General features: G+C 41.2%; 1 protein-coding gene across 1 annotated transcript in view; it reads right to left on the bottom strand.

Annotated features, from left to right (window-relative positions):
* The window catches only part of Pxb (pxb), a 354,537-nt gene that overhangs the window by 1,949 nt on the left and 334,640 nt on the right, over positions 1 to 17,948 (bottom strand). Inside the window, 2 exon segments of the mRNA XM_070310439.1 lie at positions 3,750 to 3,861; positions 15,196 to 15,427. Of these exon segments, the coding sequence (XP_070166540.1) occupies positions 3,750 to 3,861; positions 15,196 to 15,427 (344 nt within the window).

Genomic DNA, 17,948 nt, shown 5'->3' with positions numbered 1-17,948 from the left:
AAATTGATCAAGTGTCTTGAAGAAATATCGAAAAGTTATTTACATATATTGTGTATCAAATATATATGGTCGGAAATTTTTTTTTTTCTTATTTATATATATATTTCTCTAATAAAATATAAAACTGATAACATGCAAAAGACAAAAATTTAATTTTATGCGCCTTCTTTCTTTCCCCTTATCATGTTTAAAAAAAAGTTTTATAGAATTTTGAAAACGTTTAATCAATTTCGTAACTGTGAGAAATGAGAGTCAAATTCTTTAAAAAAGACATCTCACATATAATCTCATGCGGGCTGCGATTGCAATACCATTTCACACTAAACGTTGACTGACGAAAAAACAATTGTGTCCCCAGAATAGAATCATTTTCTTCAATCATGAGGAGCGAAGGATTCGGCTTCGCCTACGGAAACAAGCTGGATCGCGAGCTCGAATTTCATTTAAAACAAAAAAAGTGCATCTCGAACAATTGAAGATTTTGCCGTTAAATCGTCGGAATAACCCACGGTCCATTTCGGCCGATATTTCCACGTGGCCGAGAGAATTCGGTTTCGCGCAGGAATTTCGCTCGTCGATTCGGCAACGCGAGCGCGAGCGGGTCGTCTCGTCGTTCCGTACCTCCGTTAATTGCCTCGCGTTATTCCGTCGAACACGAGCGTTCGGTCGCGATCGATACTAACGACACACAGCGGGGCGTGTACGCGGAATAAAAAAAAAAAAAAAAAAAAAAAAAAAATTTGCGAATGTCGTACGAATAATCGCGGCGCGGCGTAAAAAAAAACAGAAAAAAGAAATCAATACCCGTCTGGAGCGTCGCGCGCGCGGGTTCGCGGGACCGAAATCGGTTTCGCGAGAAATTGAGAGGGGGCTCGTTCTCGATTAATTTTTATCTCGCGGCGGCAATCGGAAACGAAGCGGAGAAAAGAGACGTATCACGCCGAATTGTTCTCTCGAGCAGATTGGAGGTGTTATCGACTGTCTCCACTCTCGGACTATAAGTCCTGCGCGCTTCGTTGATCGTTAAATCGCTCGAGATAGCCCCCGGTCGTCTTGGGCGAGTCTCCCTCTCGAAATATCCTCCGGTATTTCCACGGGAAGATAGGAGGATGACCCGGTAACGTGTCGATCCCGATCGTGATAGATCCGAGATACATCCGACCGATGTTCTCAATTTCCATCGTCGAATTTCCGAGTAAATAACGCGGTATGTTATTAGCCAACAAGAGCTTCAACTGTTTCGATCAAATAAATTTTATATATAAATGACTCGTGCACAATAACCGTCTATTATGACTCAATTTTGAAATATAGGTCAAGTCCGTGTGTATAAAATATAATATATCTTTTTTTTTTTTTTTTCGTGAAATAATTTTCAGACTTTGAGAAATAAGCCGCAAAATTATTCTTAAAAAATACAAGAATATATATATATCTCTGTAAGTAATTATATATACGATGAAAAAAATGTGTGTGTAACTTTAAAAATTATTAAAATAATAAAAAAATTATTTCCCCGGGAATTATTCTGTCGAAAATAGAGAATTTCATTCGACGCAAGTTCAATTTCATCAATTCCACGAACGCGCGGGTTATCCTCGACGAGGACGTCGACGTGATCGTCGAGCGAATACGAGCGATCCCGTTGAATCCCCTAGCGTTTTTACAAGCCCGCGAGGGACAGGACCACCCCCTTCGAGATCGATGTTCACCCTCGTCTCGAAACTGGAGAACGATGATGCGTACATAGCGTATATACACACGCGGGTTCGTGGTTACGACTAATGCACGCGGTGCAGCATGTATATTCGATTACCGGGTCCTCGTCAAACGTCGAAAGCCTCATCACCATACTAATTAGCCGTCCAACTAATGGGAAGTATAAGTCAGAGGTCGTGTCACGTTTATCTCCCTTTGGTAAAATACACGACGGCACACAAGAGCGGGATCGCTGCTGGCAGAAAGAGAAGACGACAGAGAGAGAGAGAGAGAGAGAGAGAGAGAGAGAGAGAGAGAGAGAAAGAGAGAGAGAGAAAGAAAAAGTAATTGCAATGAGATTATGGGAGAGAAATAGACGAGAATACGTAATGTAAAACTACACTTATCAAAATCTCGTTTCTTGAAATGAGTATACGGACTGTTAATGTGATTGGACATATATATATATATATATATATATATATATATATATATATATATATTTATAATATAAATCTTCGAAAGAATTGGGAATTTAGCTTTATTGTTTATCATGTATTATTTTTTTATGTCCCAGATCGTGTTTGGCAGATTTAGGAATCCTATGGATTCCTAGATTCTTAAATTTTCAGAGATATATATTTTTAGATGCTTAAACATCTGTTTCTATAAATTTTTAATAAATGCTTGTAAATTTTTAGACGCACGAAATATCTTCAAATTCATAGATTTCATTCCACAAATCATAGATAGAAATTTATATTCACAAATTTTCTCGTTTTTTTCTTTTTTTCCCACTGTAACTATCTTATAATTTAAAGTCTCTCTTAAAATCTCTGAATCGCGAGTCCATGTTTATATCGACAAACATTTTTATTCATTTTTTGTTCAATAAAAATCTATTCTTTTGTAATCTCACGAAATTCGTAGTAAAAATTCTCTCGTTTTCTTCTTCCCTCATTTTCAATACCGTAAACTCATTCAACTCCGTACATCTTACATTCGTAAAGTGCGCTTTCGCGTTACGCAAATTTTCACTTTGGAATGTTTTTAAAAAGTTCTACCGATTTTTACCCCGTAGATCTTTCTGTAAACTCGCGACATGCTCGTACCTACCGTAATCTGCCGGATTATTTTGATAAATGCAGTATCCCTGCAATATCAGGATCAGAAAGAAGGACGCGACACGTGAAAGAGACGGGCGAGAGAAGGGAAGGAGAGCGACGTGGAAGCCTCGCAAGCGCGCGTTAGTCGGCGGAATTCAACGCTGGTTCAACGCAGCCGTATGTTAATCGTGTGTTAAGCCAACCGACAGACGGACACATCGTGTCGAAAACTCTCGTATACATCGTGCCATACCTATGCGTTTCCCGCGGGCATGTTCGATCGAGGATACACTCCCTTGCGTCTTCAGAGGCGAGTCTCATCTAGAAGGAGAATGCGTGATTGCATCTGCATGTGAAGGTCGTTTTCCACGCGTCGTCGAGAAGACAAAACGGGATATCTTAACGATCTCGCAAGGATTTTTTTTATCTGTCGCAATTTCTCGGTCGACCGAATAGGCTGGCGTATTTTAAGATTCGCGTAAAAGTATACGTTTAATTGTAAGACAATTTTGCTCTTTTTTTTTTTTAATTTTGTTTGCTTAAGATTAATTTATATCTTAAATTTTTACTTGTGTTTCTTCTTTTTATTGTCCAGCTTTAGACTATCTTATTTTAGATTATCTTGCTAAAAGATTATCAACCGAAGGAATCTTAAATAAAGATATATCTATTTCTTTTCAGTTTTTAACAAACACTTTGCAAAAATAATATATGCAGAAAAGAGAGAAGATGGCGAATTTTCAAATTCGCGTTTATAATTTGACTTTTTGTTCCGAGAAAATTAAATCTTTTAATGAAATATTTTAACTCTTCTTTTTCTCTCTATCGCCGTATTGTTGTTCTCAGGATTCTCCAGTGCGATGTTCTCGGTAAAAAGACCGCGGCACGTAAAAGGAGACGCTCGAGCGAAGCCGTCCAAAGTAAACATCGATTATCGGCACTTACCGTTGCTGAGCTCCTCGTAGACAGGATTATAGAGTTCCTGCGATGTGTAAGGATCAGGACCGGGGCTGCTGCAGACGAACACCCCTCTCCCGCCCTCCTTGACATCCAACATCTACCGTGATAAGAAAAATGTTAGTTAAAAAAAGGGGAATATAACACGCGCCACGCGAAAAGGAAAGAAATGTATCTTTTTTTATAAAATATATCGCATTGTTAAATGACGGATGGGGTATTTGCAATTATTTATATTATACTTACACATAATAGCATGGAAGACGCAAATATTAAAAAATGATCGATCAGACACCGATAGCTTTTTTAACCGTGAGTTATTGAAAATTTGAGAGGATATATAGCGCGATTAATTTTACGTTCGATAAAATCTCAATTCTACTGTGATATTATAAATTATGCGCCGTTTGTGAGGATTAAGACCGCCATCATATTCTTCGTTTTGCGAGGTTGAAGGGTAATTAGTCGCGAGTTGTGACCTAAAAATAGGTCAGCTCGTTACAAACGGGCTCGAGTTTCGCGTTGTTTTACGAGTCTCTTTAGGAACGGCGACTTGTTTACGACAGCGCTGGAAAACAATTAGCGAATAAAGGTAAGGGATGCGGGGTAGAGAGATCGCCGTGGGGGGGGGGGGGTGAAGGGAAACCGGGAAAGGGGGATGGAGATGGTGAGAACATAGACATGATATATCTAGACCCGAGCGTTCGCCTTTATTTAAGATGTGGGGGGTAAAGATGCACGTAGAAAAGGACATACTCTGTTTCGTGCCCCCCTCGCGTTCTCTCTCGCTCGCACACAGCATAGCACTCTCTTTCTTTCATGCTACGTGTCCTTTTCTACCACGACTCCCACCCACTCCTCAACACTCGATCTAGATATATTGTATTATGTCTATGGGTGAGAAGAAACTCATTGTCAGAAGGTCAGAGAACCTTAACACGTTTTATGTTTTCCGACCGACGATTAACTCGTTCCTACCGTTCCCGCCTCTCCTTCTCCTTCCCCTTCCCGATGAAGGATGTCGAACTCTCATCCTTTCCTATCTCAGGGATTTCAATCCCGGAAACGCTGACTCGGTCGATTGAAGCGAGGGTGTCGAAAGTTAATCCCTAAATTGGCAGGGAGTTTATACATCATGGCAGAATAATAAGAAACAATCTCACCGCAAGATTCCCGATGATTAGTCTTGTTTCCGTTGGCACTCTTTATTGTCAAGTTGGATGAATAATTTTCGCAAGTCAATCACTCGCTGGAATTTTAAATGTCACGCGAAGAAGATACTGTCTGTATCCGTTGAGATCGTCCAGATCGAGTTATTTGCATTTTTCTTTTTGTCGAGATGCGTTAGGTATTTATTTTATTAAAGGAACACGCGCGCGTTAAAAGGATTAAAGAGATTGGAAAGAGATTTGTCTCTTCTTGTCGCGGAATACGAGAGTCAATCGAAACGCTCGATTAACGGCAGAGGGAAACGCGTATAACCGATACACGACATAATTACGGACGCGGATGGTTTAATCCCTCTTCACCTCGGGATAGAGCCCTCGCCCTCGCAACAGCTGTCGTGTGTCGTCGTCGCAAGTGGTTTCCTGTCTCCGTTACCGGCCGTCTCTCGATGGTTTGCGAGGCGAATTTGCCACGGGCTTCGCTCTTCGGCCGGATTCGACCGGAATATCGTGTTAACGGACGCAAATGGCGCGCTTCGATCCCCCAGTCTATCTCGCTCTATCAATCTCACTCGTCGGGGATCCATAACGTTCTATGATCCCGCCGGGATATCATTCACACACACGGCGATTGAAATTCCATTCTAATTTCGGAGAGCTTAATTTCTCGTACGATCGACATCGAGTACATCTCTCGAATGTCAAAAAATGGATTTTGTTTTATTTTATTACTCGAAATATTTTTAGTTACGAAGATAAATAATGTGGAAAATTGGAAAAATTGTATGGTTTACAGAGGAAGAATCAATGTCAAATGTCAAATAGTGATTGTACGGAGTCTTAAGAGATCAAACGTTCGTGTTTAAATGTCCTTCTATTGACACGTCCGAGAGTCATATATACGTAACGTACAATTTTCCCGATATAATCCTGTGATATCTTTTTTTTTTTTTTTTTATTCACCGGAAACTTTTCTACCCACACGTGACCGATTGCTAATGTTAATTTAAAACATTTTTTCCCTTCGCGGGGAACTTTTTTGCCTCGCGCGAATCGTAATATAATCTCGCGTAAAACAAGATGATCGTATGACATAAATTCGACGTGCCCCGGACCTCGTGCGGGGGTTGAAATAATCACTGATAGAGCGTGTGGGAGTATCGGGTCCACGTCGCGCGCGATGCGCTATACGTGTCCCTATCTAAAATTATATCTCCCGAATTAAGTCGCTTCCTGCTCTTCTCGGACGGATGAATAAATGGATTCGATCGTCGGATGTATCAGTTATATATATATATCCTGTGTCTATTTTCCGTATTCTCGAGATTTGTCGCGTAATCGCCGCAAAGATACGACTAATACGGCAAAGCATCTCTCTCTCTCTCTCTCATTTTGTGCTAAATGCACGATGGAAGCGTGGGTCGAAAGGTCGAATGTCGATTTTATAATTTGAAATTGGAAGAAATGTATCCTGTAGAATTGCGGTTTACGAGGCCAATCGATTGCGTTTCATTGTGCGCAGAAATAATTACACGGCGCGAAACAGATTTCCTATTGATATCGCGTGATCATGAATTTAGATATTATTTCCCGCGCGCTATCAACAGTTAGCAACAATATTATATCGCAAAAATCGTGGGACTATGGGAAATGGAGAAATTTCTATTAAAATATCTTCGATTTCTTCATCCCTTGCAGATTCAAATTTTTATGCATCCTATAAAATAGTGAAAGTAATTATATTGTACATTAAAGTTTTCAAAAATATAATATATAATCATTAAATATGTCAAAGGGGTTCTCCAAAATATTCGTTTATACGCGCGCGCGTATTATGTAATTGTGTAAGCATTGAAATATGATATTTTATAGTTAGCGTGTGTAAAATAATTTCAATTATTTTATTTAATCCTTGAAATTTTTCGATTCTCCATTTTACGGGACACGCGATTTTCAATCGGCCTATATAACTCTCGGCAATCCAGTCTACTATCTACGGATGCAATCGAGTGCTCGTAAGACTCGCGAGTGTACAAATTGCCGGAATCGAGTTACCCGTTCGTTGGGTTCGTGCGGGGAAAGGAGAAAGGGAGTAGAGGCGGCTACTGCAAAGGAAACCGACCGCATTTCTCGCATCCCCCATTCAACTGCCCGAAGCGGTACTATCGTTCACCGGAAAAAAAACGATCCCCCTCGTTTCCCCCGGATTCGACGCTAGCGAGTACCGGCGATCTTGAAAGAGCGCAGGGGTTTATTACCGTGTTTAGTCTGCGGAAGTCTTCATCGTGGTATGTGGGAATTTTTCGAGTGTTTAGTTTATTTGGTCCTTGTACCTACTAATCCCATATATTGTATTTAACGCTCTAAACGCGGCTATCCGATCCCGAGGAAACGCTTTGTCGTTACCATGAATTTTCCGATATTTGTTTGCGAAGATAAATATTGTGATATTAAATGGAAGACCTCCAACGAACCAGAGTTGTAAATGTGATAGAATATAATATTATTATATATATATATATTTGATCAATGTATAATATGTGTATCAACAGAGAAGAAGAGAAAGAAAGAAAAAAATTTGAATATAAAATTTAAATACTTCGAGGAAAGAGAAAGGTCGGATGAATAATTTTTATTGTGAAATCATTTTGAATGAATTTTGATTTGATATTGAACAGCTAAAAGCGTTTTATGATATCGAGCCTTTTATCTTCAGTATGGAAAATACGTTTGAAAAATCTTGATTAAACCTTTCGAAATATTTTCTTCGCATAAAATCGAGGTACAATTCTCTTTTTTAACTTGTACCAGTGACAAGATAATTTTGACTCAAACGTCCCTCCTACCTATATAGGAGGCCCTATATCGTTCACGAGAAATGGAGTCGGGCGACTCATGAAAGTTGAATTACGAGTTCGCCGAGTCGCGTGTCCAACCTTCGGACCTTTCGGAATTGAGTTTAGGTACCATTAGCGCGAGCACGAGATAGAACGAGATAGAAGGCGAAACTAGGTTCTTCGAATCGAACTTCCGTTCATAGCTCATCTTAACGGTGCGAAATCAGGTAGGAGGGGACTTCTCCTGTAGGCGAATAACGAGATTCATTTCACGTTGATTGACAGACTAAATAAACGAGGTAGGAATTATCGTAAGATATATCATCGCATTTAATCATACGCAGCTGAGACCTTTCTTTAACTTTTAACGGACAAATTTTTTTCATTATCTATTTCTCGCCATTATAATATACATCTTTTTAAATGTCCCATCTCTTTTTATATTCTCTGATTTTACTTTAAAATACTGATGATAGAGAGGAAGAGGAGAAGGGGAGGGGTGGTAAAATAATTTTGCGTCTATCGAGGACAGGAGGCAGGCGTCGATTCTACCCTCGTAAACGCGCTAGCACATTTTTAGGCAAGTTACGCGATTTGGCAAAATTCCACACGTTCTGAGAATTTTCAATCTTCCGGTTGAGAAGTTCGATATTTGGCCGGTTTCACTCGGACTTGATTATCCTAATGATTTTTACAATACCCGACAGGCGAAACGGGTAAAAAAACGCGACCGACTTTTCCTTCTTCTTCCTCTGCTTTCTTCCTTTCTCCATTGGTATTAAAATTCTACGTCCGTTATATATAATGTCCTCTATAATGACCGGGCTGGTGCTCGCGAGGGCCTTTGAAAAGTTGATCGTTTTAATGCCCCGCAGGCGGCGGCGAGCATCTCGCTAAACTTAGATCTTCTCTTGGACGTCGGCGACAGTGCATACTTTAAAGCGACTTGGCTGACGTGAGAGGAAAAGAAGAGAAGAGAAAGGGAGTCATAGTGGCAGAGGTCGTCTCATCCTTTCAACTAACTACAGAAGTTTGCGACATAAATAAAAAAAAATCGAGGATTTTTCTGAATTAATTTTTCCATCAAAAAATTCACCGATTCGAATCTCTCGTGAGTAACAAGTTTGAGTATATTTGGTAAATAGCCGTATTTTAAAAGCGACAGATTGATTTACACTGCGTGACAATTTATGGCATTTTCAATCAGCAAACGGTAATTTTACACATTTATGATTTCCGTTAAATAAAACATTGAGAAAGAGATAGAGAGACGGCGCGCGCGTTACAGTTTTATTCTTCTCTACAACGTCTGAATGAATAAACTCATATCTTTCTAGTATCCAATCTTTCATGGCGCGTTACCTCGCGTATCTCTAAATTTAAGTATCCTACATACAGATATCCTACATACACCGGATAATATCGAGTTTCGCGTGTATGCGAGCGCGCGTGCACGTGTGCCTCGCGCGCGACATATACGCCGACATGTCGTGACTGTATCGCGTTACTGTAACCCGCTAATTGTTAGTTACCGCACCAATTGCATTAGGTTCTAAACCCAGGGTGGCCGACTACCTTCTTCTCCCCTTCCCCTCTCTCCACCCATCCTCCCCATCGTTATGTCGCTACTGCTTTGCAGTAGTACACCCCGTCTCGAGTTAACGATACGGCACCGATACGGCGCATAATCGAGCCGACACAACAGGTGGATGTTAGATCGATAAACTTCCGCTGGCGAATTGACCGTCTACCGGTTTATCCGGTGAGGAGCGGCGAGATTTATGACGAGGTCGATAACGGTAAAAAGAGCCCGCGGACGAAATAATTATCGGTTTGGTCGCGACATCGAATAAAGTCCCACCCCTCGCCGTCACGATTCTAACCCCGTAATATATTTTCGTAATCGAATCGATCCGTACATCGGCTGTGAAATTTCCTTATCAACCGTGTAACTTCGGTAACCCGGTTGCCCCGCGTTATTATATTTAGATTTTGCGCGAGAAACATGAATTATTCGTTATCGTTTTATCTAATTTTCTAATGAATTTTCCGATCGGCGGATATTGGACATTATATCGAAGAGAATTAATCCGGGATAAATTTATTTCGAACTAAATTAATTGCAGCTCAAATTTAACATGTTTAAAAAAACACTTCTTTCGTCTTTTCTCTCCTTGCTTACAATTGGAAAAAAAGATTAGAACTATGAGAAATTATAAAAAGTGAGATGTAACGAATTTACGTATTTCAAAATTAGATAAAGAATTTAAGCAGCTTTATAAGATTGTAAAATTAATGTTACAAATATTGAAATATTTAAATCGTATTCTATGCAGAAATAACTAGATATATGTTTGATGTTGAATCATTTAAAGAACAAACGTGCGTTTCAAAAATTGACGACGTTGCACATGTGTAATTTTCATGGACGTTTTAATGATATTCAAATATTTGATTTTTACTTGACCTCGTTTTTGTGCGCTCGCTGGCCGTGAAGACGTCAGCGGCAAGCGTTATTAGAGAAAAGGGACCTCTCTTTTGAGGAAACGCGAGGCGAAGGATGGTCGGTACATCGGCGACACATTATTATCGGGATTTTCTGGTCTATCAAATTCTTTTGATTCGCTGACATTCAAATATTTAAGCTTGATTCGACTCCGTGTTCGCGAATCGACAAGCTGTCACGTGTAGTAGCTCGTCACTCGTAGCAGAAAAAGATCGTAGCTGAGAAAAGCTCTTATGGTGAATAAAAATGAGAGTGCCAAATATAAAAATGCAATCTAATTGATTCGTGATTGCTGAGATCGATCAATTACATTAGCCGAGAAACTTTAAAAATAAAAGTTTTAATTTCATTAATTTCGTCGAATATCCTTACACGCGCGTCGTAGAATAAAGTCAGATATCGATCCTTGGTTGAAAAGCGGCCGTCTCATTCGATTTTCAAGATTTCTAAAGAAAATTCATCGTACCATTATTCAGCGAGAGAAAGCATTTTTTTTTTTTTTACTTTTCTTCTATTCTTATTCCCACGATAAAATGCATATCTTAAAGAATATACATAGTGTGCACTTTCCGCAGATTTTCTTATACGCAAAATGCGAACATACGTTTCTCGATTTTTTAAATTTCCAGACTTATGATTTCAGTATAATGAGTTCTGCTCTACCAGTTAAGAATCAAAGTAAAATTTATCTCGCATCAGAAATCAAAGAGAGAGAGAGAGAGAGAGAGAGAGAGAGAGAGAGAGAGAGAGAGAGACGAAATTATTCGGAATCGACTATTCTCTCGATTCTATCTGATAGTTTCGTTTTATCTCGGCGATGACGTACAAGGCGAAACATTTCGAAGCCCTTTCGACACCGAAGGAATCGTGAATGACGTAGAAACGCGGATTGGAGTGCGGAGCCCTTTCTCGAATCTTTTTCACGTCGAGAATTAAAATCGGAACACGAGCTTATATATTCGCGCTTCTTTTGTTCATCGTCTTTTCCGAAGATTGTAAGTCGCTTTTCTCTCGCGCCGCTCAAATATTTATGTCTCTTGTTCGTTCGTTGATGAATCAACAATTCGCCGAGTCGAAATCGCCGACACGTGGACACTATCGAGATTTGTAAGTAGTAACAGTCACCGCTGGCTCCGTCCAGGACGAAAAGAAAACGGGAGGCGCGTATCCCCTTCCCACCCTTCGGCAATTAAATTACACGGCCACGGAGAGAAAACAGAAGAAGAAGAAGAAGAAGAAGAAGAGAAGGAGGAAGAGGTAGAGGATCTTCGCGCCGCTGGATATTTGCTCAGCTCCATTTGCGAAATTAGAGATCTATTTGTCCTCGCGGGAGAGATGGCAATCGCTCCTGGGGAGCAAAGGTGACGCGGCACAATGGCGAGGCGTCAATCTCTTATCCCCTACTTCTCCCTGCTTTCCGTCAGAGAGAAGCCGCCCTTTTTATACCCTCTTTTCTTCCTCCGCGAACCTCCGCGGCCTACTTTCTTTCTCATCTCTTGCCATTTGTGTTTGCGAGAATTCATCACCGATAAAGAACTCGCTGGTCGTACCGACTCTGGTTGACGGAACTCTGCGCGATCCATAAAATTTGTTTCTCTCTCTCTCTCTGTAAATAAAAAATTCTAGAGCAAAGATGATCCCCCGTGATTCGTTAACGAGAATTATTCGATTAACGCAGAGAATCAATCGATCGGTGCCAATCAGCGAGCGAGCGATAACGGCGTTTCTCTGTCAGGAAAAGTTTGAACACAGAAGTGGTTATTCCGTGTCCACGTGTTATTGTCATTGTATCGGGAGACGATTTTTGGTACTCGGCGTTTCCCTTATCCCCTTGGTACAAGCGCTCCCGGTACTCTTTTTCCGGCGACACTCGCTTAGAGTAATCCGCGCAATCTTGTATCTGGATCGCGCGCGCGCGATCGTGAACGGGGGATGCGAGGGACGGGATAGGGATTGTGGACCGGGTCAATAACCACTCCTCGTCAAATTTTTCAGCAAAGTAATTTTATTTCTCTCAAACCTCTCCTCTCTTTCTCTCTCTCTCTCTCTCTCTCTCCCATCTTCCTCTTTCTTCCATTAACTCAAGATATACACAGGACCGTCATTTCGCCCTTCGCCTCGTCGAATTCGCGACCTTATATTCACAGGATACCGTGCCGACCGTTCGGCGAGGCGTACTAACGGTAATAAATAACGTTAATAATACTAATAATGATAATGATAATAATAATAATAATAATAATAATAATAATAATAGAGTAAAGATAATCGTAATAATAGTAATAAAGACGACGACGATGATAGTGGTGTCCACAATCGCACAATTATAATGTGATGACAGTTTAGATAATTTACAAATTGGAAAATCAGACTCATCTTTCCTCCCGGCTTACGCGAGTATACGTGTCTCCTTCCATCTTTCTCTCTGCCTCTTTCCGTATATACCTATATATGTATTAGATCCTATCGATCGCGTTTCTTTGTACGGGTGCTATTTACAAAATTCACGTGTCTAATCCTCTAATCTATTTACAACCATAGAGTGCGCCCGGTCGCCGTGCCCGCACAACCGACGAATAAGGCCCCGCGCGCGCTCTCTCTATTTCCCTAACTTCCTTCCGCGTCACGTTTCCCCTCTTTATCTTAATTTCGCACGTCATGCACTCTTTCGATTTGTTAAGTTGTGGAGATTGCACGGACACGGCTCCGAAGTAACAAAATAAATACTGACTAGCCCGCCCTGGCGCCTTCTGCGTCGACGGCGGCGGCGGCGGCGAACCTCGAACGTTTAATTGACAAATAAAGGACGTAAATCAACTTTTTTCATTCCGCGTATAACATCGGATACGCGAACAAAGGATTCGAGAAAATTTCATACGCGGTTATTTACTCTGCGAGAGATTAGGTGCAATGGCGGCTGCTTATTTCTATTGTTATTTGTAAAGTAAGGTAATTTTTTTTTTTTCTTGCAGAAATAAGCATTCGAATAACTTTATCGCGATTGTCTTCGAATATTTCTGCATTTTTTTTCTGGCATTCGGATTACAAGATGCTTTTTTTTTATCTATTATCTTATCTTTATATATAGTTTATTAAATAGTAAATTGATTTTTTGTTTGTTTGTTTGTTTGTTTAAGCATAGTGCGTGTATAAAGTTGCCTTCTCTCTAACTACATTTCTTCTAGAAACGTGAAAAAAACTAACTACAGTCTTTCCAAAGTGCAAAAGCATCGTGTGATCTGAATTGTCTAGAATTTTCCCGACATAATTTTTAATCAAGTATATAGACGGTAAATCTTTAATAAATCACTAAATTAGTCAGCGTTCGAGAAACATAAATTGTTTGCACTTTTATTCATATATTCTAGTGTTTCATTTCTAATGTTTTTTTTTTATACAATTTAAAAAGAAAAAAAGAAAAATTGTATATAAGTATCTCTTAATTCGCGAACACTGATTAATTTGGCTTATCGCAATTTTTCAAAGCTACTCCATATTATTACAATGGGGACACTACAAATATCAAATTGAAGCTCTTATGTGAATTATAAATTGAATATTGAATGAGAGGAATCGGCCACAGTACTCTTGCAGAGAAAACAGAAATCGAATCGCGAAGCGTACACACAGCCTTTTAGTGTCAATGTCAATGTGGAATACCTCGTGTTCCGTCTCCGTCCGCTCGCCGAAAGCCGAAGGGCGCCAGATAACCTTACGACGATGGTCTTAGACGGGACACAGCTGCGACGTCCCTTTTCTACGTCGCGTCACGTCACGTCGCATTGCATCGCGTGGTGTCACGTTGCGTCACATCGACGGCACAAGAAGATAGCTCGGTAATCGGATGTAGCTCGGTCGACCTTGACGCGATACCCGCGAGATATGTTGAAGCTATCGTCTCGGGAAGGGAACGCGTGTGCCACGGGGGATCCGAGGGTATATCTCTACGCCGCGACGAGACTGTCGGCCGACGGCCAGGACGGCACGTGTCACGTGTCCTGAACGCGCAGGTAGACATCCTGCTCCGGTTGGCTGAGGAGATGGTGTATCTGCTGCATGGTGCAGAGCGGACAGACCTCCTCCTCGGTGCCATCGGCGACGAGCCTCCTGGCGGCGCCGGGCGCCCTCCTGCCGTTGTTGTAATCGATGATGTACGAGTAGCCGTCTGAATCGACCGAGCTCGATCTCGCGGTCGTCGATCGTAACGGTCGTTTGCCAGGGGGGTTCGCGGTCTCCGAATCAGAATCTTTGAAATCTATATAAGAGTAGCCGTCGGAGTCTACCGAGGGCCGTCTGCGAATCGCTTCTCGGATCGCGAGCTTCGTCGGCGCCGATGACCCGATAGAATTCGACGGTGTCCGAACGGGGGAGGCGCGCGGTCCGGGTCGATGAGTGGGAGTGATGGGGATACCGGAATCGCGGGGTCTCGCGGGAACCCGCACGTCGGCCTGATAGCCGTCGCCGGCCAGGCCGACGTCGAGATCCCGACACGACGGAAATTCGTCGCGACGGATCGCCGTGGGCGCGGATGGTACGGGAGGCGAGGGCGGCCGCTGGCTCGTGATCAAGGCGTTCTGCGTGGTCAGTAGCAGGTGGCTGTCTCGCAAGAGATTGTTCTCGTTTCGCAGCAAGAGCGGACTGTTGGCGCCACCCGGGGTTAATCGGGTGCTGGCTGACGATCGAGCGGTAGCGGCGATCGACAGGGGAACCCCCTGCGACTTGGCCAGAAGGGCGCGCGGCGTCCGGTAGCCGCCCAGGACCGCCCGCGACGGCTTGTCCTGGACGCGAAGTATCGACCTGGGATCGCGGTAGTCGAGATAGTCGAGATGATGCGGCTGCGGCGGTCTCGTTTCCCTGCGTGCAGGTAGCAGCGGTGGTTCGCGTGATGGCGGGGAGGCCCGCGGTTGGCCCTCGTGATTTCGTACCTCGATCGTCGGCGCCTGGCCGTGGCCCCCCGGCAGGTGGTTGTGCAGCTGCGAGTGCGACACCGCGTGATCCGGTAGATCCTCGTAGAGAACGGCGCCGCCGCCGCCACCGCCGCCGCCGCCGGGGCCCGAATGCGCTTGGCCATCCGACAGCACGCGGCCCCGTCCGGCGACAGCCGCCGCGCCTGCTGCGCTCTTGCACGGCAGCAGGTTTTGCACTTTCCGCTTGTGCCTGTAACAGATAACAAAGTGGTGATATTTTTAGACACGACAGGCCATATCAAAATACTGTGATTGCGTGTATGACGAATTACGAGATTAGCGTGCACATTCGGTTAGTCGTGACGATTCTACATATCGCGTCCGGTTTCATTCAAAACAACATCTCGGAAAGCTCATAGCGAATTCCTCAAGTTGAACGAGCGTAGGATGTTTATATTCTACTTTGCTCTCATCTCCTACTCTCTCCCTCTCATTTCCCCGTCCCCGCCGACCAGTCGTCCCCGTCGACACACCAGATTAGTTGGGAGCTCGTTGCGATTGTTTGTACAGGCGGGTGCTTTGCTGTGGGCGCATTCGAGAGCTTTCCCCGGTGTAAACTTTAATGAATTGGGCACTGCCGTTTCTCTATCAGCGCCGTTTTACGTATACATAATGTATTCCACGAACCGTCGTACTTTGATCATTGCAAAATTGATTTTTTTTTTATCAACGAAAATATCGAGCTGTCGACGATTATCAAGTTACATACAATTAATAAATCAATTAGTATTATTTACCGTAAAAAATTCTTCTCGACTTTATAGGTGTATTCAGAAATATTCATAGATAATAACATCTCGTTTATTTTATTTTAAATGAATCCCATATTCCAACAGAAATTTAGTCATCGCTATATTTGATACTAGGAAACAAGAAGTATTCTCTCTCTCTCGATGATTCTAAGACACACGGTACAGCGGTGGCTCTTCGCCGCATTCATCATCCCCAATTAACATATGCTCGACGGGCGCATAATAACGCGGTCGTGATTACTACTTGGTCTAATATCTACGCGATTGTACAAATATACATATGTAATATGTACATAAATTGGCCTATCCTCTCACTTCGAATTAACATTGCATCTTGCGCAGAACGCGGATGATTTAATTTTGAATTTCACTGATCTTAATATTGGATAGACACATTTAAGATCGTTAAATTATGTTATAAATTATTGCACCTCTTACCAGTGTAGAAAAATTATTTATTTTGTGAAAAGAGAATAGTCGAAGAAAACAAATCTGTTTTAAGATTTCCTTATTTTCTTATTTTACTTATTATTAATAATAAAGAAAAATATAAATTTATGCTAAAAAATATTGAATAAATGATTTATTATCAAATAACTGACGTTCCTTTTTTTAACCTTAGTTTTAACCAATTTATTATTCATCTATAAAAATCGATTCAATATTTAAAAATGGAGAAGCAGATATATATGTAGTTTATCATGCGCTCTAACAATAAGAATTTCATAATTCAAGATAAAGAGCTGCCAAGAGATAAAAGTTGTCAAGGCGGATTTAATTTCTTGAAATTTATCGTAATTCAATATTTCTGCGTTACAAACACTTTCTTTCCGATACAATAATTTACAAACAAAGATTTAAGCACTAAAATCAAATGAAAGATGACACATTTTCTCTTCATATATCTCATATATATACGTTCTATATATTCTATTTTAAATAAAATATGTCCAGCATCAATTCGCATCGAGTATAAAGAATACGAAGGAGCGAGACACGCGCAACTCTGACCTGTCCATCACGGTTTACAATCGTCTCCTCGACTGTGTTCGCTAATCGCGGCTCGCGCAGGTTAAAGCGTTTAAACTCAAATCGTCCGACTGAGGGGATTCACTTATCCGAGAGGATTCGCGGTATAAACGCCGACTCTGACGAGGGTCCGCGAGCTCTGCCAAGCGGAGATAATGACGCCGGAAACATACGGCCGCTAATCTCCACCGCACTGTAGAGCTTCTACCTTTTTAAAGGGATTTCTTCGTCAACGGTGACGTGTCGCAGTCGTAAATCACAAGAGAAATCGCGTACAATTTATGTATTATTAATTAATTAATAGTAAAAAAAAAAAAAAAAAAAAATTATGTATTCTATATCAAACTTTCAGATCATATTGGCAAATTTTTAACGCTTTTCGACTATTTTTTAAATCAATTAGTAAATCAATAAATATCTCGAAATTTTCTATATATATATAAAAAAAAAGAAAAAAAAGTATCATTTTTATAGAATTTAAATTTTTATTTGGTATTTTGACAATTAATTAATAATGATAATACTGTAGCAAATTAATATATTTTTGGATCCGAGAAATTATAAAATCATATCTTTAAGTCTACTTAAAAAAATTCAGGATTAAATAAATTTATGCAGAAAAATAAAGAACGATGTGTACATGTACAAACGACAATTTTATGAAATCAAAACTGATTTATTCGTTTGTAATTATCTTTTTTTTCAATTATTCTCTTTCCAAGAATTCAAAATATCGAATGTTGAGAAATTTTTGATACGCGATCCTCCATTCTTGAATCGTGCAGTTTCGCGCAGACACCGACTGTATTTGCATGTACACGCTCATGTATATTCAAAGACCGCTCGACTCGCAAAGTAGTTTACTCTTCAAGTTTTAATTATCTAATTAATTCCGTCAGTTCGATAATATTTGCCCGTGTAATTAAACCG

This window comes from Polyergus mexicanus, unplaced genomic scaffold, assembly GCF_030449975.1.
Source record: "Polyergus mexicanus isolate NDT 795.1 unplaced genomic scaffold, iyPolMexi1.0 SCAF_18, whole genome shotgun sequence".
NCBI classification, from domain to species: Eukaryota; Metazoa; Arthropoda; class Insecta; order Hymenoptera; family Formicidae; genus Polyergus; species Polyergus mexicanus.
The sequence above is the reverse complement of the archived record's forward strand: the minus strand, read 5'-3'. Positions and strand labels throughout refer to the sequence as shown.